General features: G+C 36.6%; 1 protein-coding gene across 2 annotated transcripts in view; it reads right to left on the reverse strand.

The window, feature by feature from the left end:
* The window catches only part of OLFM3 (olfactomedin 3), a 58831-nt gene that overhangs the window by 15319 nt on the left and 18140 nt on the right, over positions 1-25372 (reverse strand). Inside the window, exons 2-3 of one of the 2 annotated variants that reach the window (XM_027462699.3) lie at positions 3729-3875; positions 760-915 (exon numbers count right to left, since the gene is read on the reverse strand). In XM_027462699.3, coding sequence (XP_027318500.1) covers positions 760-915; positions 3729-3875 — 303 coding nt within the window. Of the gene's footprint in view, positions 1-759; positions 916-3728; positions 3876-8509; positions 8645-25372 lie in introns of those variants that run through there. The other variant, XM_072041747.1, reaches the window with a different exon arrangement.

A 25372-nucleotide genomic window follows, 5' to 3' on the forward strand; every position in this document is an offset into this window, starting at 1 on the left:
TTTAGATCCTATCTTGCTGTGTTTCAACCTGAAATACTGTTTATCAAACTTGATATTTGAAGAACTTAACTATGTTTTTGTAAATTTTTCTCCTTAAAAGTACTTCAGATAGGTGTTTTTTTTTTCCTCTCAGAATACACAAAGCTGTTTTGTAATCTTTGCAACTCTCCTTCCTCACAAAAAGATTGGCTTGTGTTTTTTTTCTTGTCATTAAAATTCCTTAGAAGTCTTTTTTTAATCATACAGATGCGACTGGGAATGATTGCCCTCCTCCCCTATCCCAAACTCAGAATAGCAAACCTTCAGACATGAAATTAGATCTTAATTCTACTGGATAAAAATTACAACAACCTGATTTATTATAGGCTTTCTTCCCTTCAACTGCAGTGAATGTCAGGCAGCAGTAAAAGTGCAGAACTCTCTAGTTACTTGCTATTAATTCCATTGGATCTGCCCATTTATCACTGGAGCTTGAATGAATATAAATTTCTCAGTATGACATGCACAATGATACAGGAAAAACAGGAATCTGTTTCTAGTGACATATCTCCAATATCTTAATAATTAATGGTTACTTCCTAGTACAATTAAATTGAACAGAGCAAAAGATTATTATCATAAAGGAAATCTTATTACGCTTTTCATTTTAATGTTGCTCTTGTATGAACATTTCAAGCTGAGATCTTAGCAGTCCATGCATTGCTGCTTAGTACATCGCTTCCAGCAGGCTTTCAAAGTTATTGTTAAAATAAAACCTACTTGAAAATGCTTTGTCATTAATGTCTTCCGATCATCTTCAATTTGCCGAAACTTGGCCTTCAGCCCTTTCATTTGTGTTTCCATTTTTAAAACATACTGGAAATCCCTCTGAGTCCGTAGATTTAAAACTTCAATAGATTGGGACATATTCTGAACCTGTTAAAGAAGAACACTCTCTAAATGCACTTTTTGTTGCTTTACTTTTTTTTTTTTTTCCTGCTTAGATAGTTAAATGTCAGGCAATAAAATGTACTTATGTCAAGGCTTTAGCTGTGAGCCATTTATACCACAGTATAGGTTTTAAATTCCATAACTGCATGACAGTACAAAAATTGGGGAACAGGGCTAACAGAGAGCTAGCAGGACTGAGATCTTAGAGCCACAGAGTATTTGGATAGTTTCTTTGAGGTAGAGAGGGGGATCCTTTCAGCACCATTTTCGATGGGCTGGAAAAATGCTGTTAATTGTTAGAGGCTACTTTGTCTTTTGTAGTAGATGCTGCCTGTTCTTCAGGATGCTCCATGCACCATGTGTTTCCTCCTCCACCTGAGGAACAGGACTAAGATTAGGAGAAAATTTCTGGGCTGTTACGAAGAGTGTGATTTTCATACCTAGTAGGCATTGGTATAATAATTCACTATAAGGAATACATGAGACTGTCCAGAGATAAGCTGGGATGGGGCCATCATTAAATTGGGATTTGCTTGTGGTTTTACAAGTATAAAATTAGAAACTTCAGCCAATTGTTTTAATAGTAGAAAATCATTTTTTATAGATAAGTGACTGTTCAGGAAACTGTAGTACTGCAAGTGACCTCATTTAGCACTTTCACTAAAATGAGGCAAGGACTTTTCATCTGGAGTTAATTATATATCTATATAATATATATGGATATATATATCTATATATAGATAATTATAATTATCTAGCAGTACCTATTATAAAAGCAATGTTTTTCCCAGTCATAAACATGACACATTTTGCAAATGCAGTTATTATTTGACAGTAAGTGTTCCGTCCACTAAAACGGGAAAAAAGTGGACTATGAAAAAAAAAAAAGAATATTAAATGCTGTATTGAAGTTTTGTCTCAAAAAAAAAATTGACCTTCCTAATAAACCACAAAAGTAGCAGTACTCCTGTTGTCTGCAAGAGCATGTAAAATTTAAACTAATATTTGTATTTTAAATTAATATGTTGTAACCTACGGACTGCGGGGATTCAGAAAAATATATACCTAAAATAGTACAAATCAGCTTTTGGACAGTTGCCATTGGCAGTTCCTAGAAGTATTTTTAAGTGAAAAAGTAATGTTTTTATTTCTTCTTTGCTTTCCAACTGTTGAGCAAGCAAGTAGTCCTTCGGTTTTGTGGTGACACACATGGTCCACAGGTCTGTAGGTATTTTTGTTGACACACAAAGCCACAGGTTTTTCTCTGTGACTTCATTTTGTACCTGTTCTCCAGCTGCATCTGCTGAGTACCATGAAATCTGTAGGAATGGTGAGTAAGAGGGCAGGCTTGTTGTTAAAGATGAAAAACATTAATTAGCTTTAAAAATTACTGGCTGTTTGGCGGTCATAGCTAACACGTTTACTGAATTAGGTCTGATCCTGGATTTTGATCGTTCCTACCTCCTGTCATAGATGGTAAGTGGAAAGCCAACTAATTGAGTTTGGCTCGGATTTTTATCAGTTTTGGAACAATATGAAGGTGGTGTGAACCCCATTCTAGGAGACTCTACCCTCACCTACGTATTTAGCTTGGAAAAAATTCTGATGTTTTATTTCCTTGGGACCCTGAGATGGAAAAACAGCTCATTAAAACCTGTTAATATATTCTGTTGAGGAGAGGGCAAGGAGAAATAACTGAAGATGGGTATCAGGAGCAAACATGACTGCCTGTCCTCCCATCTCCTTTACATTTCTACTTTCTACATTTCTACTTTTCTCCTTTACATTTTACATAAGTTGAAAAACTTTCTTCTGAGAAAGGGATTGTTCTTGGGAAGTTTCTAAAACTACTTAGTTACATGTCATGCTACGGACTCTGTCAAAAACTGAAATTAAGTCCCTCCTGAAGTTCATGGAGGTTTATGAAGGGAACATCTGCTGGATTTAGCATTGGTGTGATTTTTCTATAGCTGAAAAAATACTGAAAATTGTACGCTGAAAAATGCATTTTTTTGGGGGGGGGTCTACATTTTATGTCGCTTTCTGCTGTTGCTGTTCAAATGCTCTGTCTCAGTCCCTCAGGGTATGAACTACTAGCTGTTACACAGTAACTATAAACTTGGTTACCTACACAGGGAATGCAGAATAATAGTTTGTGTTTTCATGGTTGCAGTGTTTTTTTCGGTTCATACAAAATAACAGTTTACTAATTTTAATATATAAACAAGAGTGGATAATAGTGGGAATAAGAATTGGGTTGTTTAGACAAAATTTGCACCACCGGAGAATGAAATAAATAGTATTAACTGAGGAAATAAGAAATAAAAATAACTTAGAATTGTTTCTCATCTGTACGGTCTGCTTTGATGGTGCTGTCATGTCTGTATCTCATTATTTGCTGATAAGAGACAAGGAATGACCTTCAAGAGACTTACACGTTTGAAGCAGGAGCTGTAGTTTAAATCCCACAGCAACGAGGAAGTTTAAGGTGGGATTTGTAACTGTTTTGACACAGGGAAAGTCAGTCCTGTATGTGTGTAAGAAAGGGTTTGGGGAATGAGCAAGAGAAAACGCAACTTCAGTTTGCTAGATAAGTGGCTTGGGTTGACAGAGGTGTGCTATGAGGGAAACAGACAAATTACGATAAGTGCTGAAAACACAGGTAGGGGATATACCCTGAAGGAATGTTTTTATAGATAATGCTTCAGGGCACCATTATATATTAAACTTAGAGAGACAGGAGTGGATTTCCAGGGAAGTTCAGTGATCAAAAGGAGAAATTCATTGGGAAGACTTACCTTCTCTAGCAGCTGTCTAAGTTGTCTGCTCTTGGCATCTCTTGAACATAGGTTTTGTTCAGGTGCAACAACAGTGCAAATGCAGCGGCCATCAGGATCCTGGGCTGAACTATAAACTTGCCACCCTTCCTTGGGGCTAATCTGAGTCTGTAACACAACAACAACAATAAAAATAAAGGGAACAGAACAGATTTCATTGCTGTTTGAAAACACCACCTATTTTTCTTTATTGTTTGCATTATATATTTGCAGTGAGGTTCCTCCTAGTCATCACTCATTATCCTCTTAACTAATTAGGCTGGTGATTTTGCACAGTTTTGCTATGTTGCACATCTGCAGCAGAGTCTCTGAGCATTGTTTCCAGTGTGGGTGAGAGCAGTTTCCTGTTAGTGATTCAGCACAAGTGGTTGATGTAATTCTTTGCAGAGGGACGGTAAGGTTTTTCATTAACAGAGAACAAATATGTCCTTTCAGCTTGAATGACTTTTACTTTAGACTAATGGAAACAACAAAGACAGAAGAGAACAAATACAAAATCCCAAAGAGAAAGCACAGTCTGTGTGACTCACGCAATAGGGAATTGGCTGGGAAGCGGTTCTGGAGGTGTGTTAGCAGGTTTGCAGCACAGAAAACTCTTCTTGGTTGACTTCAGCTACACGTACACCAAAGGGAAGACGGGGGCAGTACTGAAAAGCACTAGGTTAGTTTAGGTGATGGGGGGTGATGGCAGGCATGGCACAGGGCAGGAAAGGCATCACACTGTCCTTTACTGGCACGGAATTTTAGAAATTCCGAACCTGTTCTTTGTCAGCAACCACTACCACCAAGAAGAGCAAAGTAAAAAACTGTATTTCAGAGCAGGCCAACACTACACTGCCTTTAAAGCTCATGTGGTACCTTGCAAGAGTAGGTATCTGTCTGCTTAATGGGATTTATAGAAATGCACAGCATCAGAACGAGACAAAGCACCATAATCAGATGATCGAACAAATTCAGGTGAGGGAATGAAAACTAATTGGCACCAGAAATATTTTGACTGTTTTCAGGCTGTAATTTCAAGCTAATATTCTGCATTATTCTTTTCTAATAATACTATATTGGCTGCTGAATTTTACAGTGCAGGTGCTAATGGATGACACTGAAATATTTTTGGTCTGGATAAAGTTGGAATAAATTAATTTTAGTATGAAATTCTACTCGGTGTCAGCACAAAGAGTGATTGTTACAATTGGGAAGCTTTGATATTGATGCTTAGTGAGGAGTAAGTTGCACAGTTACGTGCCTCAGAAAAGGTGCAGTATCTCTGTAGACTGAGGTCAGAAGGAAAGGTAGCAATATTTTTCTGAGTATCAGCGCAATGTTAGAGAAGAGCATAGACTTTTTGTCCCCCACAGTGTCTATTTTGAAAAAGTCATTGAAGACAGCAGTGACCTCTTTTACTGTGGAGTTAACTAAAACAATTCAGAACTGTATTGTTCCCTTGTTTTGCAAGGAAGAATAAGGTATCATAACGTAGATGACTAAACAGAAGACAGTCAAACCTGGGTTTGATAGAAAGGCATATCCAGAGGTCAGTGCTAAATTGTTGTGCTCTTGCAGCCTTAATTTTTAGGGCACAGGTGATCTAGTTTAACACATGGAGAAGAATAAAATCTAACCAAACTTACAACTGGAGAGATAATTTAAATTAGATTTGAGCAGCTACTAAAATTGCAAGCTAGAACAATTGAAACCTTATAGCTGGTGACCCTTTGAAGTGTAAGCTCTGTTCACAAGTTCCCATGCTTCTCTGTAGAAAGGCCGCCCAGTGTGCCCATACAAGAGCAAGTTCTTGTTGAAGTTCAGGAGCCTAAAGCTTGCAATTATAATTCCTACAGAACAGAAATACTCCGTATAGTTTATGAATAAACTGTGATATTTGCAATACCTGCTATTTTTGGTTGATAGCAACAGATTTTACTGCATTCGAGTGAATGGAGTTCTCTGCAGTGGAGAATGGATGCGATAGCAGGATTGTGCATGGTCTGTAGTAAAGCAATTACAGTCCATGCTGTGTTGTCAAAGGTATTTGTATATGCTAACAATATGTATCGGTGTGTTTTGTCTGAGAAAATAATGTTTATTGATTAATTTGGCTGATATTTTCTTATGGCACTTAACATATATCTTGATTTAAAAAAAAATAAAAAATGAAGTAGCTATTTGGGAAAATATTTTTCACAGTGAAAGACCTTCAGGCATAATATGAATGCATTGTGATGGGCTGCCCATGCGGAAATGAGTGCTGAGACAGCAGCTCCAGTGTGGGCTACATTTTTTTTCTGGTATTCTTTGTTACCTGTGTGCATGCTATTGGGGTACCTTTGTTAACTAGGATGGGTAATATGAATAATTACAGAGAAAAATAAGCATGTGCAGGTAGGTGCACTTTTTTTTTTTCTCTCTCTCTCTCTTTTTTTTTTTTTTTTTTTTTTTTAATTTTCTTTGTCATTTAATGCCTATCTCAAGCAGAAACTGCTGTGCCACATGGAAAGAGCTAGAATGCATCAAAACCTTTTGAAAGCTGCTGAATCTAGTCTCCAAACGCAGGCTTACTGCTGACAGGCCTTAGTCAACAAACGAGAAAAGAAATAACGAGTGGTGAACAGCAGCAATGAAGACAAATCATTCTAGTTCTTGGAAATCTGGGGAAAACAGAAGAGTCTCTACAAAGAGCCATATTAATCTGCCTTGGCAGGCTGCTGAGTTACAGTCACTTTACTTACCTTACAAAGATTAATTTTTTTCACTTGCACTCACATTCTGATAAAGCTGCTATAGCTGCCTCCATTGTTACTAGTAATTGGGCAAATGGAAACACGTATACTCAGTATCAGTGCTTAAATAGAACAATACTTGTCAGTCGTAGGATTTTGGTCCTGGGAGTGAAACGTTGCTGAAGAGGGGTGTCTTTCCCCTGACCCTACATTTCTTCCAGCAAGGGGAGGAGAAAATGTTAGTAAAGATGGGGAGGTTTTGCTCTTTTTTCCTGGTGCAAGATGTGCAATTTTTGAGCTGTGTATAGGAGAGAACTTCTGGAGAACCGCTTGCGCAGCACTGTTCACTAGAGAAGCTGCCAGGGGATGACACTAACTTGACAGCTAACTTTAATTGACTGCTGCCAATTAAAAAACAGGTAGTGATGACCACAGCATCGCTGAGCACCTGGGCCATAAAGTCTCAGCTAGAAGCTGAAGTTTAGAAAAAGGCAGCAGATTTGTGGTGCTAGTTCTATAACAACACGCCACCTGATTGAAGATGGTATTTTTTCCACTTGGCAGATGTTGCCAAGCTCAGATAATCGGGTTTTTGTGCTTGTGTCCCCAGCTCTCCAGGCACTCCTGCTAGCCCTTTTGAAACCCAAAATGTGCATATAACTCCAATGTTTGAGTTTGAAGAGCATTACTAAAATAATACTCAGGAGGCATTTGTAACATCAGTGTTCCGATGAAGCCAAGGGAGGCATGGCAGTTTACACTACCTGGAATTTGAAAATGACAATATATATAATCATATATTAGTGTGTAAATATACATATGCCTACATGTTGCAACAACAAGTGTGCACCTCTTTGCCACTCAATTGCAACCTTAAACTTGGATTTAAATTAGATAGGGAACCTTATTTCTTATAATATCACATTGCCACAAGAACTAGCAAACTGTATTGTAGGTCAGTGGGCATAAACTCCATTTATAGAAAACAAACTGGAGCTTTTCCTTGTCTTTTCACCTTGATGCTCTAAAACTTATAAGAATTGTTTCTTACAATATAATTAAATTTAAAGTAGTGGTATTTAAAGTCTAAATGCAGTGACTTTCTGCAGTAATGCTTTTCCTGTGTGCATATATTCAATTAATTAAATGTTGATTAGTTAATGCATTTTTATTTACAACTGAAAAATTAAGTTCTGTATATTGTGCTCTACTGTACAAACAGTTAACTATATCTTTTACATAACACACTATCATACAAACATCTGACTGCAGTTATAATAAAATTGTTTTCCTAACCATCTAGAAAAAATGTGTTCTAGTTTAACTTACAGATAACTTATAACTAGGATAGTGTTCCTAGCTAAACTATTACTTTAATTTTTACACTTTTCATTAATAGCTAATCACAGCTTTTCTGTAGGTCTTAATTAACAGAGGCTGTTGGATATGAGCATCAAACATACAAGCTGATATTTGTTATTTGTACAATTACCTTTCTAAAGTTCTGATACCCAGCTTCCTAGTACCAATTTTATTTTATCAGCTATTTATTTGCTTAACCATGCTCCAATAAAGGAAAAAATAAGAAAGGATCAGGCTCCTTGAATATTGTAGTCAATAGCTTATGTATAGCACTAATCAGACAAAAATTAAAAAGAAATCTTCTGATACCTGTTTTCCTTAATAATGCAGTACATTTTTTTTTTTCTGGAGCAGTAAACAGGCAAAATATCGAAGCAAAAGAAATGGCATTGCTGTGCTATTTTTAGCATTTCACCCTCAAGATGAAGGCATTTGTTCTTAAATATTTAAGGATGCTATTTTAAAATCTTTTCTTTCATAGTAAGACCACAACATGCTCACCAATGTGCAGATTTATGATGCCCAAAAAGAAGCATGCATTAAGTGATGATAGGAAGATTAGTACTCTAAAAAGATTCACAGAGAGGCAACAGAGTAAAGCTTTTGCTGGCACTTATATTTGCTCAGCATTCAGATGGATTGCAACACATCACAGCTACTTACTGAAGTGGGTAGTCTGGTGGTATTTAGTCCTACCAGAGATGGGAGAGTTTGGGACATCCAGTTAGAGATCATTGCCACGGTACTAAGAACAGCACCAAGCTTCAGCAGTGGAGGGCTCATTGCTGTGGAGCTAATGAGTTTTCATAGTGACTGATTATCATCCCAGTGCAGGCTGGCGCTGAGAGGCGTGACTGCAGCACACGACAGCCTCAGCGGGGAAGGAGAGCAAGGTACCCAGATTGAATCATCTGTTAAGAACACTCTTATCTTTATTTGGTCTCTTTCTTTGCTCTTACTAACAATGCTTATCAGTATTTATTTGCTATTTATGACTGTAACACTTATTATAGGACTTGGCAGTCCTTTACATGCTAATAGCCATTGCAGTTTACAGTGGGAGATGGGATGAGTGAATTACCTCTTTATAGGTGCTGGAAAGTTAATTAGCACTTCATTAGTTTAGTCTTTGCAGAATGGACTAAAACAGTACATTTAGTCGTCCTGTCTGAAATTCAAAAGCACAATCACAAAACTGAAACAAAGAAAACAAAACAACAAACAAAAAACTCCCCACTCCCCATCGCTGTTTTGGTAGAAATATGCTCAGGCATACTTCAAAAGATGATACAGGAACTATACTTGTCCCGGGGGACAAGGGAAGGGTGAGAGCTGTAAGCATGCCCATGAAAAGACAAAGGCAGGCATTCCCAGAAACCTCCCCAAATACCCCTTGATTTGTTGATCTCACATAAACTACAAACATCGGCAACTTTATAATTTGCAAGGCATGTTAAGATACATGTTAAGATAGTATTTAGTGTTTTGTTTTTATTTTTTTTTTACTGTGCATGTTTTACACTGAAAATTTTTGCATTACAGGGCTGGCAGACTCAGTGTGTATTCACTGTTGTTAGGAATAGAAAATAAGTTGTGGGTTGCTCATATAGCATTTGGAGGCTTCTCTTGGCTCTAATCTGCTGTTAAATCTGATGTTCTCTAGTGCTGTAGACTGATCTCCAGGTTCAGTAGCAATTAATCTTTTTCAGAAACTTAGTAAGTGTGGGGGAAAAAAGTATATAAATCATTGTGTTGAGGTAGCTTTCCTTTTCTTTCTTTTTTTTTTTAAAGAGTTATTTTAAAAAGAAGAAATGCTGAGCAGGGATTTCTAATGGCAATTATTTTAGAAAGAACTTGCTTAAAAATTTGCAGAGATGGACTACTGTGTGTGCTTCCTGAGGCAATTATGGATTTAGTTTGTTTCTGAAGTTGTGTCCAAAGGAGTATATTTTTCTTAAAGAACTTTTAAAGTTTGTATGAACGAAACCTGTAATAAAATGGAAAGGGTTGCATTTTAGAGCAGTGTGCCATCACAAATGCAAACTTCCTATACTTACTGTAAGTATAAACTTACAGTTTACGTGTAAACTTAAACTTGTAGTATCAGTCCTGCAAACAATATTTCAGATCTTAGATCTTGTACACTGAAGTCAGGCTAAATTTTCTCTTCCAACATTCATTTAGAATGATTTCAATCTCTTGTTTAACAAAGACACACGGAAAACTAGTTTTTAAAAAAGAAACAGAAAACCACGTGGAGGGCTATTATCTAATCTTACAAGGGGTCTTCAGGCACAAGGATTCAGCAATGGAATGAATTCACAGAGAAATTCCTCGCATCCCAACGTTATATATTTTCTGGGAGTCACACAGTAAGGTGAGCTGCAAAATGTTTCAGGTACTCAAAACAAAAACACGCTGAATTCACTGAAGAGGTGCACTTGAAAACTGAAAGAATGAGTTTATTTGTTTATATGCAGATTCTACACAGAAAAATAAGCTCTTTGCTAATTTCCATATACATATATAGACATGAAAGTAAAAGATCTATCTGAAAAGGATAAGTTAAAGTGTTAAACCTGTTGTAGTTTTAATTATCTGATGCATGTTGAATGCACACACTTGTGTGCATTTTGACTTATTTCACATATTTTGGCAAAACTTTTGGGACGTACAAGGGCCATTTTCTCCAAAGAATTCAAATTGCTTTCAGATTATGAGTCAATAGCAAATAATTCTGATGTTTGAATAAGAAAGCGTTGTGATTCTTTTGTTCAGTTTGAAATAAACAAAATCCCAGGAAAAAAAAAAAAAGAAAAGAAAAGAGTTGCACTGGATCAGTCTCCTTGATTCATTTAGTTCCTTTTTTTAGCAACAGCCAGCAGCAGATGCTTAATAGAGGAGCGTAAGAGAGCAAACATACTGCAATACTTTCCTTGCTGTAGCCTTCCAGCAAAGTGTGGTGCTTACAAGGCCTGAGGTTGTAACTGTGTTCAGTGGCCTTTCCAGGAAGCTTTCCTCTCATCACTTTTTAACTCATCGGTAACTTGGGGTGGCACATCATCTACTGATATGGAGTTCTGCGGTTTAATTATGTCCTTTGTGAAAAGTATACTTACCAAAAGTTGTGATTAGACTGCAATTTTAAGAAATGCTGTGTTTAATTCCAGTCTGCTATTTTCCAATGAAAAATGCATTTTTGGTAAGCATAACCTTGATCTAATAGCCAGAACATCTTTTGGTTACTTAGTAGAAAAGAAAAAAAAATCATCAATGAGACTGAAAGGCTGGTCAGGAGTTACCTCAGCAGAAGGGCAGAGTGAGTGGAGGTGTTTGAGTGTCCAAAATAGAATTCCTGTACCTATGGAGATACTTTGTGGCTCAAAGTTGGGTTTTGTCCTGTGGAGCAGATGGGCTTGTGTTCAGGCTCCGTTTTTCCCCTCTGAGCATGAGGTTGCTGTGCAAAGTAGTATGGCAGAAGAAGTACAAATAAGATCTTTTTAACATGACTTGAAGGATCAAGCATAACATTTTCTTAGAGCAGCAAGAGACAGAAAATGTAATGGAACATCACTGAATTCAACCTTCAGCACTGACTTTTTTTTTCTCTTTCCCATTTTAGGGTGTAGTTACATAAAATGTAAATCACAAATACAGAAAACTAAGGCTATAGAGCAGATATGTGAGTGCCATCTCATCAGAATGTTGAAGACCAGAACAGCAGCAATGTTGGACCTTTAACACCTCTAAAGTTCTAAGTAAGATTAGAAGGGAGTGAATTTCAGTCAAGTGCAATTGCCCAGGGCCATGATATCAGTCAGCCTACAACATAGCATACAATGTAGTATCATGAAGAAATGTAGACAGAAACATAATAATCACTTTTGTCTCTAATATGATTATAGGTGCAGAATTCAGATTACAATACCCAGGCCCTAAAAACGGAGAGAAAACATCTGAGACAGTTTTCTTCAACAAGAAAACTTAATGGTCCATGGGAAATCATTAAGACTACTGGATGAAGGAACAAGAAAGATCTGCTCTCAAGAGCATTGAGTAAATACCATTGTGTAAAGGTATTTACAAACTTTGCAGTGTTAGAGCAACTTGTCAGAGACTGGGCATTGAGCAAATGGTAGGACACACATTCTAAATGCCTGATAATCCAAGATACGTGTACCAAGTGCATAAGAGAAAAGTAGAGTAAAGCCCTTATGGTATATTAACATGTGCACACCATAGTTATGTAGACATATTATCATGTCCCTATACTTATACATACAATTTATATTTATTCAATAATTTCAATGGTTACTTTTATCTCTGAAAAAATGAATGTCCTATAAATTTCTTCCCCTTTCCTGTATCCCCATTTGTTCTGAATGACATCGAGAGTCAGTCTCTTTGCTGAATTCTTGCAATTACTTGCCAGCCTGACAATTTCACAAGTAATTATTTTATTTTATTATTATTTTTTTAGTTCAGAGCTGAATTATCATTTCTCCATGTTGTATAATTTTGTCATATAGGTTCTTCTGAAGCACTTCAGCATTCTCTCTAGATCTGACTAACCGCAAAAGATTCTGCTGTTCACCAGTTTTATCACCTTTTTTGTTCCCGTGTTCTTTAGAGGTTTAATATGCACACGAATACCCCCAGTTCCAACACATTTCCTAGAACAGTCATGCTACATTTATACCACATTGAGCTGCAGCTGTTTATAGTTTTGTTTTTCTTTTAAACATTTTCTGATCCACAAAAGACCATAGTCTGTCCCTTCCTGACTTAAACCTTTGACGAACTACATTGCAAAGACAGTAACTTTTCTGAAGTTCAGATGAGTAATTACTGCTGATTATCCTTAATCCCATGTATTGTCAGCTCCCACAAAGAATGCTGTTTGTTTGGGGGCACATGATTTTTTCTACAGATGATATGCTGCTTGGCTTTTGTGTATATTCATTATATTCATTACATACAGAATATTCATTAACATATTTTAGAATTTTATTTTCTTCCAACTAGTCTGCCTGCTGAAGTGAAAACCTGCTGATGTGTGGTTCACAGTATTGCTGCTAGATATATCTTTAAAGGTAGCATACCAGGAGATTCTCCTCTAGTATTCTTTCTGGTTCTATAATTGCAAATTACCATGCAGGTGATATCTGGATTCCCCACGGTGCTGAAGTTAGATCTGCTGTAAGTGCAGAAGGGCTTTAAAGCACATTTGCACTGCGGTGCAGTGACGTGATTGCAGATTGTAGAGAGATGCGAGTCTCCTAAAGCAACCCTAGCCCAGGGATTGATGGTAGTGTAGCTTACACTGGAAAGCTGCAAAAATGCTTTTCTAGGACCTTAAGTATTTAGAAGCTGTGTCCTATGCTGCTGCTAGACTTTTTTTTTTTTTTACATAGGCTACACCTTTCCCCTAAACATGGACTTGACTTGTGCAGCATCAGCATAGGCAATATTTCTTATGCCATGCACCCATTTGTCAAATAGCTACTCCAGAGTGGTATGCAAAGGAACCCATCCATGGGAACAATTAAAATATCATTTTTCCTAAACAGTGGAAGTGCTCACTGGAACTACATTTTATTTGTGTTCTTATTAGAAATGGAGGAATGCTTTAAAAAAACTTTCTGTTAAAGAACAGAAACTTTGAAATAATTTTAGCTTTATTTCACCATAAACGTTTGGGGAAATTAAAAAATGGCAAGCAAATATTAGAAAATTTCCATGAGAAACATACTTGCAATCATATATACAAAGACCTTTTCAGAAACCATAGAAAAACGGAATGGTTGTTCTCATCTAGTTAGATCATAAGTTTTTGTTTTATTTCCTATGTTTCATGGAAGCTCTGTTTTAAAGAAAAAAAAGTGCAATTTCACATTTCCAGTTCTTGATATGCTACTAAGAAATAGTCTTATGAACAAGAGCTAGAAAGCAATAATGCTTCTAAAATCTAAGCACTATTCTTTTAAAACAAGTTACTGTGATTTATTATTATTATTTTACTGGCATAGTAATTTTCTCTTTTTGGAGCCAAATTATCTTAGAGTGAAAGCTAAATTATTTATACAGAATGACTGCACGTGCCATATTTTTATCTTATATGGAACTGTGTAAATCTAACAATTTCAGTGTTGTCAGCTGAGATACTTGTATGCCAGCTTGGTACTATTCATTTATAAATTATTTGCAGTGTAAAAGGTATTATTAAGGATAGCATATGAATGCCTCAATTTATTGGTATTAAATAAGAGGTATAAGGCTTTTCTAGTCTATGATATTCAATTTACTTTGAGTTCCTGTTAGATTTTCATATGGTTTAAACAGGGTCTAATATAAATGAGAATACAGCCCTACTTTATGTTGTCACGTTGAAGTACGATAAACTCTATATAATAAAAGTAATTAACATCAGTATTAGGAATATTAACAAAGTAAATGTTCTGAGAGTCATAAATATGGGAACACACACACACAAATGCATAAAAATGTCTAATTATATCCTGGATGGAGGAAGAGGAACAGTGACTGTAAGAAAGAGGAAATGGCTAATTCAGTAGCAGTCACTTAACCCTCATATCATCTTATAAATGTGTGTAAAAAAATATGTTAGCCTCCCAAACAGTTAATAGAATTAAAAGCTGTATTCATGGGTAAATGCTACAAAAAAAGTTTTATTTGGTATGAAAATATATGACTTCTGTATAAAAGCTTCGCCTAAAACTGCATTTTATGTAGACAGAGATCAAAGTGATTGCACAGTCACGTCTCAGATTTCTTGAATAGTTTCCTTTGAAGCAGAGCAAAGTCAGGAATCTTAAGCCACTCTAAGTTAGTACTTTGACAGGTTAGGTTTAGGAATTAAGCTCATGCATGGAAGTCACAGCTTCCCATGGTACAGTGGTGTTGTTCTGTAGCGTGTACTTTCTTTTTCTTCATGTAATGTATTCTGGTGGTGACTCAGCAATATGTGGATTTAAAAAAAAAAAAGTGCATTAGTCATGTTCCTGAGCACTGGTAATTATTCAAGTGAGGCTAATGTGTGTATAAACCCAAATTCTCAAAATTTGAATAGCAATTACAGTTCTTAGTCCACCTTCAGCTCTGTGAAAGCACATCTTTGCCCTTTCAGTTCAATTCTAGTTCTCTGAATTTAGAAACCCGGGGGAATCCCGAGCTGCTTCATCTAACTCCATTTATGTTCAACAAAAACCTCTGGCTCGGCAGTGTGACTTGTAAGTAGTAATGTCCAGGCTCTTTGCAAGAGTGGATCGAGAGGCGTGTGGCCTTTCTGGAGAACATTCTTACACCAGCCTTGTCTTTGCCTACATACATGGTGGTCACTCTGGTCAGGCATCTCCACTGACAGGAGGAGTATGAGGGGAGGGCTTATGAGAAGTCTGTTCTATCCTTACTGGTGCTCGAGGTGACGTTCTTTTTAAAGTAAGTGGCCTTTGTTATCTGTTTGTTTATTTTTCAGGATGCTCTTAGTCCCTTTGAATGAAGGGACATTGTTCTTGGAGAGCATTTTCATTTTCTTTCTCACCTATTCCCTTGTGTTGTGCAGTTAGCAATCCCCAAGTGCACAGAGTAACGAAGCAGTGCGTCTGCAGGGGGCTTAGTGGGTGGTGTGAATTGCTAGAAGTGAGGACTAACATCTACCTAGTCGAGAATGATGAAAGATTGTGCAGAGTCCTTTCCCCCCAGCAAAGGCTGAGAATCTGCATGCTTTGGAAAACCTTGAGGTCCCTCCTCTTGTCGTGAGCGACAGGACACAGGACAACTGGGTGCGATGTGATATGCTCCTGGACCTGGCGTTGCTTGGGCTCAACACAGTACTGCAGTTTAATTCTTTTGAAAACCACTATGGCTGCATATAAGGATTTATGCATAATCCCTCCTGCGGTAATCCTCTTGCTTAAGGCTTTTAACCACTTGTAATTTTTCCCGTTCTCAAAATACGTGTTATTCTGCTGGGGAGTGAACAAAGCCTCAGTGATGTTGGCAGCTGAGGAAGCTGGCTTTCACAGAAGGTAAATTTAAAAAGGAACTTGGCTCTTCTCAGATATTCAAAGGCTGAAATTCGCTGTGCAGGTAGATCATATAATTCTGGAGTAGGGCTTGTGCCATGAAAATGAGTGAATTTGTTATAATTTAGTAAATTCAGTGTTTTAGATGGTTCTGAATTCACCTGCATGTCAGAAAACAGAGGGAAGGTATTTTCTAAGAACAGCAGTCCATCCCTGTGAAAGTGGCTGGTATAACTGAACCTTCTTCAGGTCGATGTGTGCTTGCAGTGTTTGGCAGTCGGTGATTACAGGGAGCTGGCACTGTTTGCTCAAAGGCAGGAGTGTGGTGGCTAGGGGATCAAAATGGCAAATGTTTAAAGCTTCTATAATCCTATGTACTACAGGATTACAAACATTCAGACTATGAAAATAGTTTAACTGCAAAGAAGGATGGATACAAAGAGGGAATAGATATTTATACTCTGTTTTAAGGGAACTCAAAAACCCTGTGTACATTGCAATTTGTGGGTAAGGCACTCTTCCAGTAAAGAGGTCTGACTTGCCATTCTGCAGTTTAATAAGCATAATGTAGAAATGATTGCAACTATACCGTTCTTTTCTGTATTTTACAATAGTCTGTCCTGGCCAAGCAAAAATTCTGTTCTGAGCTTTTGTCTTGCGTTACTACATTCCAAGCCAAGGTTTACGTTTTCTGGCATTGAATACATCACCATATACAGAATAATTTTGTAAAGGCACCAAGAGGTTAAACAATAAATGTAAAGACTATTAAAATGAAACTGGAAAAAAAAATGCTATGTCTTAGCCAATTTGTCAAAGTGCTGGTGCTGTTAAAGCAATTAAATAGCACTAAGAAAGCAGTCATGTCCATCATTGTTAGTTCTGGAAATCACTTTTAGATTTATAACTATAATAAAATGATTTAAAATCTCTATAAAAAGAGTTGGTTTGACAGAAATAGGAAGAAGCTGAAGAACATATTGCAGTGGTTGAGTGGGAAGTGGGAACCTGAAGAAACTACATTTCACAGATGCTTCTTTTCTTACTGACTTTTCACTTTTGATGGACTAGCAAATTATTGTTCATTGGTTTTCTTATGAATATAACCCATAGTCAGTCTGTCACAAATAAGGACAGATGGAGGCCACCTCAGCTAGTGCTTTGGGATGATGATGTTCATCATTTTCACACTAGATGAATGTCATTGGACCATTTGCAAGAAGTAGGGTTTTTTCTTTAATGAAACATAATGTAGGGGGGGAAAAAAGATGAAAGTACTTTCTCCAACTTGAAAACATGTTTGCTCTAGGAAAACTTTTGCTGCCTGTGTACTTCTCATAAGGTTTCTTGCAGTTAGGGGAAGAAAGGAGTAAAAGGAGCAAGGAAAGTAGAAATATTAATACATTACTTAAGTGATCAGTCAGTAATAACAAGAAAAGTTGCATGATGCATAGACAGTACGTAATTTTAAAGAAATTTGCTCTGTGAACAGTAATAAAATAAACAAATACTTAGCTGTTGCAGTTTCTCTATGTTAGATTATTTAGCAAACAAAGTTCTGCAGACTTTAAATTTGCAGTGGGCAAATTTTTTTTTCAGGCTGAAGGCTGTTATTAATATTTTAATAAATTATCTCCATCAAGAGCTCTGTTTCTTTTACTACAACATGCATGTTTTACAGATAATAAAAGTCATTTCCTGAAAAGCACTTCAGCAAAACCCAGCTTGAATTTATGCCAGGTTTTCATGGAAGAATTTAAATGGAGTTTTAAAATGTGCTAAATTTTAGCTCTGGAGTAACTTAATTAAATGACAGTCACTTTGCAAATAGCTTTTGCTCATTATAGTCAAATAATCACAGTCAGTTTAAAGGAAAAGCGTGACTTGCATGATTTGCACAAGAGATACATGACAGTTCTTTTGGCTTGGATGAATTACTTAATTACTTTTTTAAGCTGTGCCTCTGGACACTGAGATTTTTGATTTGTTGTTCAGTGTGCTCAGGATGCAGATGACTTATCCCATGAAATGAGTTAAAGGGAAACTCAGTAGATAAAGTTAGCAACATGCACATTTTTTCATTTATAGTATGATGAATTAAAAATATTTTGGATTGGTACAGCCCAAAGCTGTTCAGCTCTGTAAGCTGTTGAATGGCTATAATACTATCTGCTGGAGGTGGACAAACATCAGCATCATAAATGTAACATGGAGTTCCTGAGCCTTCCCAAAAGGTAAAAAGAGCTTTGGGTGGCCTGAGCTATATTAGTAATAGCTCAGTAATAGCTTATTAATTAGCAATAGCTCATTAGTAATGTTGGTGCTGAAATTCTCCTGAATGAAGTAGTAGCTACCTTTGATGATGTATCTGTATTTAAACATATGAAGTGTAATGTTGTTCTTAGTTTCTGAAAATCTCAGGGAAAAAAAAGAAAAAAAGATTGAACAACCTTTTTTTAAAAAAGCTATTATATCTAAACTATTGGATGTTTAAAATGTTTAACTTCTGTTTTTTTTTTTTTTTTTTTTTTTTTTTTTTTGCATTTAACCAAATAATTTTTCAGAATATTGAATAACTCAGAATTGCACAAGGTCATTCAAATAACTGTTGTGACTTTCAAGTTGTTTTGGTGAGAATAATTTTGAGGAATCCAAGTAGGTGGTATGCAGAGGCTTAGATTAAGTGCTGGTAACATTCATTAGAAAATTATTATGTTCTTTATTAGACGAGCTGACACAATTAGGAGAAGCAGTCAAGTTTGTTTTTTTTTTTTTTCTTTTTTTGTTTTTTTTTTTAGGCGAGTAGCTGAAGCAGTAGCAGAAGTTGTCTCAGAAGCAAGAGCAATCTTCAAACTTCTCAACTGTTTTTAATTTTTGGAGTGGTTCTTGCTACTTTGGACTGGAAACTGAGCTTGTGTTCCCAAGAACTCCTTGAACACTTTTTTTTTTTTTTTTTTTCTTAGTGAAATAGTTACTTTGCAAAGACTACAGAAACATTAGAGCACAAAGAAGGACAAAGCTCAGCCATTTGAAAATGCATTGAAACAGAAGTGCCCTTTATTGGGACTGGTTAAATGATTTCTATTATCAAAGAGTAGGAACACCAGATTTCCTCACAAAGTCTGTCACGCTTATTATGCTGTGATGGCTACAGCAACAGTACTGCTACAACATGGAAGCCAGAGTGGTGCTCGCTGCTGTTCCTTACTCATGACTTTGGTGGGCTTCAAGTACTTTCTCTGAAGTCACAAAATGCAAGTGACTTTAAATAGTGATATTTGGAAAATAGGCTGCTTTGAAATTACAGTACATGTTTACAAAGGAATCATCAGCTTAATATTTTAAGGCAGAGTCAGAAGGAAGACTGTTACTTCCATGACCCTGTGATGAATATTGCTTCTTAATAGAAGAGATTGAGAAGTTGAGATCCCCTACTATAGAACATCGAGTAGCTTTGCTCACCAAGTTTAGCACAAGTAAAAATATCATATTTCTTTATGCTGTCTGAAGGATTAAACAGAATTCTTCAGAGAACTGTCACCCAGTGTAACACCCAGCAGAATTTCATAGTGATTAGAGGTTAAAAAATAAAAATTCTGATCTTAAAAATACATATATGGCAGCCTATAAAGTCCTGGAGCAGTGTGTTTAGTTAACATAAATCAGGTGCTGTTCTCTAAATACCATACATATCAACCATACCAACTTGTAAGAGTTGCTTTAGGAAAAGGATAATTGCTACATGGTCGCTATGTGCATCTATACTTTATAAAGAATAGCTAAAACTATACCACAATGGTATAGCCACCGTGGTGCCACCTCTGTGCTTTTACTTAAACCATTCCATCATTTCTCTCCAGCAATGCGAAGTTAGAAAAAAAAAAAAAATCTCATCAGGTAATAGTTACTTTGCAAAGACTACAGAAACATTAGAGCACACAGAAGGACAAAGCTCAGCCATTTGAAAATGCACTGAAACAGAAGTGCACTTTATTGGGACTGGGTAAATGATTTCTATTATGCAAATAGAGATAGTAATTAAATAAGGACTGTATATCAAATTAATAGAGGAGCACAGAAAAAATGGAATTTCAGGAACAGTATAAATATAATTTGCAAAGATACACAGATCATTTAAAAAATATGTAAAAACAAATCTCTTATGGATCACTAAACAAGAAAAGCTGTGTTATCATGGTGACACAAAAGCAAATCTGTTCTACTTGATTTTTTTCCAGGCAAGGGGAACTACAAGAATAAAGTGACGCGGGCAAATGCCACATGCATAGATGTGAAAATGGATGATGAGTTACAGTTATTAGAATACAAAACAAAAAAAAGAGCAACAAGAGGAGAAAAACTAGTGGAGATGGTCAAAAACTAGTAGGGTGAAATACCAGATTGTGTGGCAAATATTCAAGTGATAGCTGGTCACATGGAATGTGGCATTAGGTTTATTCAAAACAATCAGTGAAGATCTTGTTAAACAAGTTTGATATAAAAACAAACATTTTGGAATGCTACCTTTGAATTAATTGCTAATACATTAAAGAAGCCAGTCCCTAGGTTACAAATGGCAATGATCTGGGGAAGGCTTTCAAATCAGGTCATTACACATACATTTAATGGTTTATTAATAATATGAATAGATATTTTGGGCTGAAAAACTTTCTCATTTCAAAGGGATGAGAATAAATATCAGTTTAGACACTTCTGTTCTTTTGACAAATAGGTAGAGACTTGAAAAATTCTCTGGTCATTGTACAACAGGATACTGGATATAGCCACACTATAAACACAAAAGTGAGTCTATGGGAATGGGTTAGTGCCTGGGAAAGCAGACCACAAACACACACTTACTGATGACACTCAAGCAATCTTGTTTTATCCTGAAATCTAACTGAATGTTTTGCTGCTGGCAGTCTTTCATGTTTGCTTATTGTTAAAATACATGCTTGAGCTGCATAGAAGCTGATTGCAGTATGCGTGCTTCTTGATTCTTCAGAACTTGTGGTTATGGTTTCCTAAGCAATATAAATTGACAGATTTTTTTCCCTTAGCAAATTGTTTTATCCAACTCTATCAGTTAGTTTAATGAATTATATGACTTTTTGTTCGTTTTTTGCTTGGCTCATTTACATGCTCCTGTAACATGGATTAATTTTCTGTGCTGCAGTTTGCTTTGTGCTTAGAACAATTGATTTTGGAATCAGATTCCCAGGTCTAGATCTCTTTTCATGTGACTCTCCAAATTCAAATCTGTCTCCAGATTTCCCAACTTTCCTAGCAAAATCCAATATGTTAATAAGGTGTTATAGCTTGAGGATACCCGTATTAAGAAAGCGTAGACCTAGATTTGCTAAAGCCCAAGCCTTCCTTATGTGGACTTCCCTAGTAGTTCCTTGAGGGTATGATTAATTACCTAAAAATGAATCTTGGACCGTGCAGTATGTTTAGAATAACAAAACATAAAGCAGTATCCCAAGCAGTGTTCCTTGATGACTTTCATTCCTGCTACAAATTCCCAGATGTTTACAGGAAAATGTCATGGCTCTAAATCCCTTGAGATGATTGTCAGTCCTAGAAGGAAATAAAACAACGTAGAATTTGTAAGTATTTATTCTGAAATATACTAAGATATTGTATTTTAATGGAGCTCATGTGTTTGATGCTATCCCTTCTCAATGCGTATAGTTAACTTGAAACTTTTAGGAAATGAAATGTTAGTAAAAGTAAGGCTGAGGTAAACTGCTTTTAGTGGGCTGAAATAACAATGACTTGATTATGAGTATAGAAGAAAGTATGTCTGACTCCTGCAGCCTTAAATGGAGTATTTTCCTGAGCCTGAATTGTGGGATCACAGGCAATTCTATACCTGAAAATATCAGAGCAAGGAGGTAGAGTGGAGGAGATAGAAAAGGACTGGTTTATACAGAAGATGAGAGGAACTTCAGCACCATTTCTCTCCGTTCTGTTCTACTTTAGGGATAAAGTTGTAAAGCCAGAGTTACAAATATAAATATAAAGGTTACAAATACTGTCTAGCTACAAAAGCCAGTTATTGCTTTTATTCTTTCTTTTTGTACTTTGTGCCTTTGAGGAATTAGCGTTTAATTCAGAAGACTTTGTTCCTGTGTTGCTGCAAGTTTATGTTGTCCTGGACTTGGTAAGCAGGCCAGAGCCAAACGACACCAATACAGGAGTGAATGCTGGGAATCAGGAGATCAAATAGATTCGTCACAGGAATGGCTGGATCTCTTGATTTGACTTAGAAGTGAGGTATTAGAAGTCAGATGCATTAAGTATGCATTTAAGAGGGAATGAATGGAGTCTCTAGTGCAGCTCGCTTGGCAGTCACAAGAATGTAATTATAATGGCTTTTTAGTAGGGTGGAAATATCCAATTTCCCCAAAGACCAATCTGTCTTAGCAATGCAGACTTTCTGACCTCACAGTCTAATGCTTACTTCACAAGATGCCTCATTTCTCCTTATGTAATGAATTGGAAATAACATTGTTTCAGAGCACAAAATGCAAGTACTGCTTCATTAGACAAAACAATTCTTCAGGAGCTTGCTAAACAGAAGAAGAAAGAAAACTGGCCCTGCAGTCTACCCATGGACTTAAAATTTTAAGTATTAGATAATTGTAGAGAAGATAATTAAACATATTACCCAGCACTGAGATAATCCGGAGAAAATTGGCTAAAATGACCACACAGACCCTTTACAAATGAAATAGAAACTGAAAGGATTGACAGTGGCAAATATCAGTGTTTTGGAAAAGAAAAGCATCCCTGAAGGAGAATATGGCTTATCAGATGTTGAAGGACAGATGATAAACCCCATATTACTTACAGTCATTAGTTATGCCAAAGGCATATGAACTGCAATGCAACTGTAACACGGTTTGCAGTTTCATGCATTGTGCATGTAACTATTAGGATAAAAGCCTTCCAGCATTCTGTATGGACAGTTACATTAATGCACAAAGTCAGTCTTCAGTAATTTTGAAGAAACTAAGAAAATTCACAGGCTGTATTTGTACTTCAGTTTTAGCCTTCTGGGTCTGGGACACAGTCTGCAATCTATTGTAAAAGGGGAAAAAATATACTACGTAGGCAAAGACTTACAAGATTACATGAAAAATAGGGAAGAAGGAAAACAGAGCTATCCCAATAAAATAGCAAATTAAAATGGAAGGAAACGTATGCAGTAACAGAATAACCTGAGATTTAATGGATAATTCCCTCTTTTCAGCTAGAGGCTGTCAGGGTAAAGAAACAAGAGAGGCAGTAGGTGTATGGGCTTAGAGCAATTGGTGGAATGTAATTATGGAAAGCCAAATGAGGTAATATTCTTTATTCGTTATTATAGTGACCCTTTTTAATAAGATTTTTCCTCAGTCTGGCATAATATTCCCACTAGGTAATATATTAACAATCTACGAAAAGAAAACTACTGTAGCTGAAAATTGAACCCTTTCACATTGAGGCAGAATGAAACAGAAGAGTAAGAACTGGGGCTGACATAATTCAAGAAACAGACACCTTCTGGTTTGTTTGGATGCTCTGGGACTCTCAGGCTGTCCTGAGCCGGCTGAGGAAGGATGTCTCTGCATGAAGAGGTCTCTAGGCTATAATAATGTGACTCTTTTGCTCACTGTTTTTCTGGACCTCTAAGATGATCATTTGTTGGTGTTGTGTGCTTCAGTCAGCTCTGATTTATGTTATGACAAGCAGGTTCTCCTGGCAACACCAAGACTTCAGTAGTGCAAGTGATTTATTATTATGTTAGTCCTCCTCCTCTGGTCTTTTATTGGATATGTGTCAATGGTTCGTGAAAAAGCTGTAATCTTTAGGAAACTGCAGCGCAAATGCCAGGTTCTAGTGCTAAAATACAGTTTAGAAGGAAAAGGAACAGTGTTACCATTTCTTCTGAGTTCCTTATCAATAGTAAAGGAGTGTGCATGTGTCACTAAAAAGTCTTGTGTATAGTGTTGTTTTTTGATGTTTTTTATTCCATGCATAAAATAAACAACCCAAGTTAGATTTAGTTTTACTGAAGCATAAATTTAAATGTGAATAACATTTCCTACAACCAGTACCCAGTGAAACCTCTTTCACTCCTACGAAAAACTGGGGAGAGTTTCCTGCTACAAGTTGACTGTATTTCAAGAATCAAATTATGGCAGAAAACCTCTTATTTCACCATACTGAGCCATTGACTATTATTGCGGCTTTTTTTTTTTTTTCCCCTGCTTGTGATACAGTCATTGATATCTTCTAATTAACAGAATATGTTCCAGAATGTGAAATACAAATTCTGCCTCTGCTCATAAACATAAATTATGGGTTACTCACAGGAACTGAAAAGAATACTTAGAATTGAGGAAACTGTGTATGGAACTTCCCAAAGCGTTTTGTAAAACACAATATGAATTCCTAAAAATATAGGACATTATTATCATCACTCAATACATTGGCATTTCAACGTCACATGATCAAATAACATTGGTTTCAAAGATATGTGCTTGTGTTTAGTGAAACAGAAGCACTGAGGTAGACCTTTCCAGGCACATGTGTTTCCTGTGCTGTGCAGGTGAGAAGAGCACTTCCAGAGGGCAGCAACACCCCAACTTCTTGCCCTAGACCTTCCACAGTGCCGTAAGAGGGAGGATGCATCTGTGAGAGTGGCTGAGGTTGTTTTAATACAAGTAGCATCGTATCAATTGAAATGTAAGTGCTCTAAGAAACTGTTGTGGAAAACAAATGGAGAGTCACTACTGTATTTAAAATAGAGTCATAGGATAAAGTATAAATGTAAATACGGTATATCTTCTTTTATAATTCAGGCAGCACTAACGAAGAAAATAATGAACTGGAAGTAACTTAAAGCCTAAAGGGAGCACAGGGTGTGCCAGCTGTGTGTTCAGAATAAAGTTTGTGAACTTCAGGCCACACACAATTTACAGCACTGACTGCATCACTGTTTTTCCTCTCTCTTCCATAGCACCAGCTTTTAGATCTGCTCATTCCCAGTGGCACATTCCATCACATACCCCAGTGCATAGTTACAAGTTGCAAGTGACAACTCTGTAACTCGTAGATGATAAATTCCATCAGGTGATTTCAGAGACTTCAGAGCAAAAGGAAAGAGCTGCATGGCCTGAAGTCTTTGTTAGTTTGAGGCAGATTTGCTCATTTCCAATTTAAGGAAAAAGGTCTTATGACAGCCTCTGTCAGCATAAAGCACTCAAAGATAATTCAGTTCAGTTGTATTTCTAGGATGATGCAGGGCTCAGAGTTTAAGAGAGAATGTACCTCAAAAAGTCAAATAGAAAGACTGTATTATTGTAGTATATGTAAGTTAGCCATGCCTCTTAGCTTCTCGTCAAACCAGTTGTTACATTTTTATCCCTTTAAGACTTTCTGGTTTGTGTTCATCTTTTCTTTGTGTTTGCATGTGTGCTCAGGCTATGAG

Source organism: Anas platyrhynchos, chromosome 8 (genome assembly GCF_047663525.1).
Source record: "Anas platyrhynchos isolate ZD024472 breed Pekin duck chromosome 8, IASCAAS_PekinDuck_T2T, whole genome shotgun sequence".
NCBI lineage: Eukaryota > Metazoa > Chordata > Aves > Anseriformes > Anatidae > Anas > Anas platyrhynchos.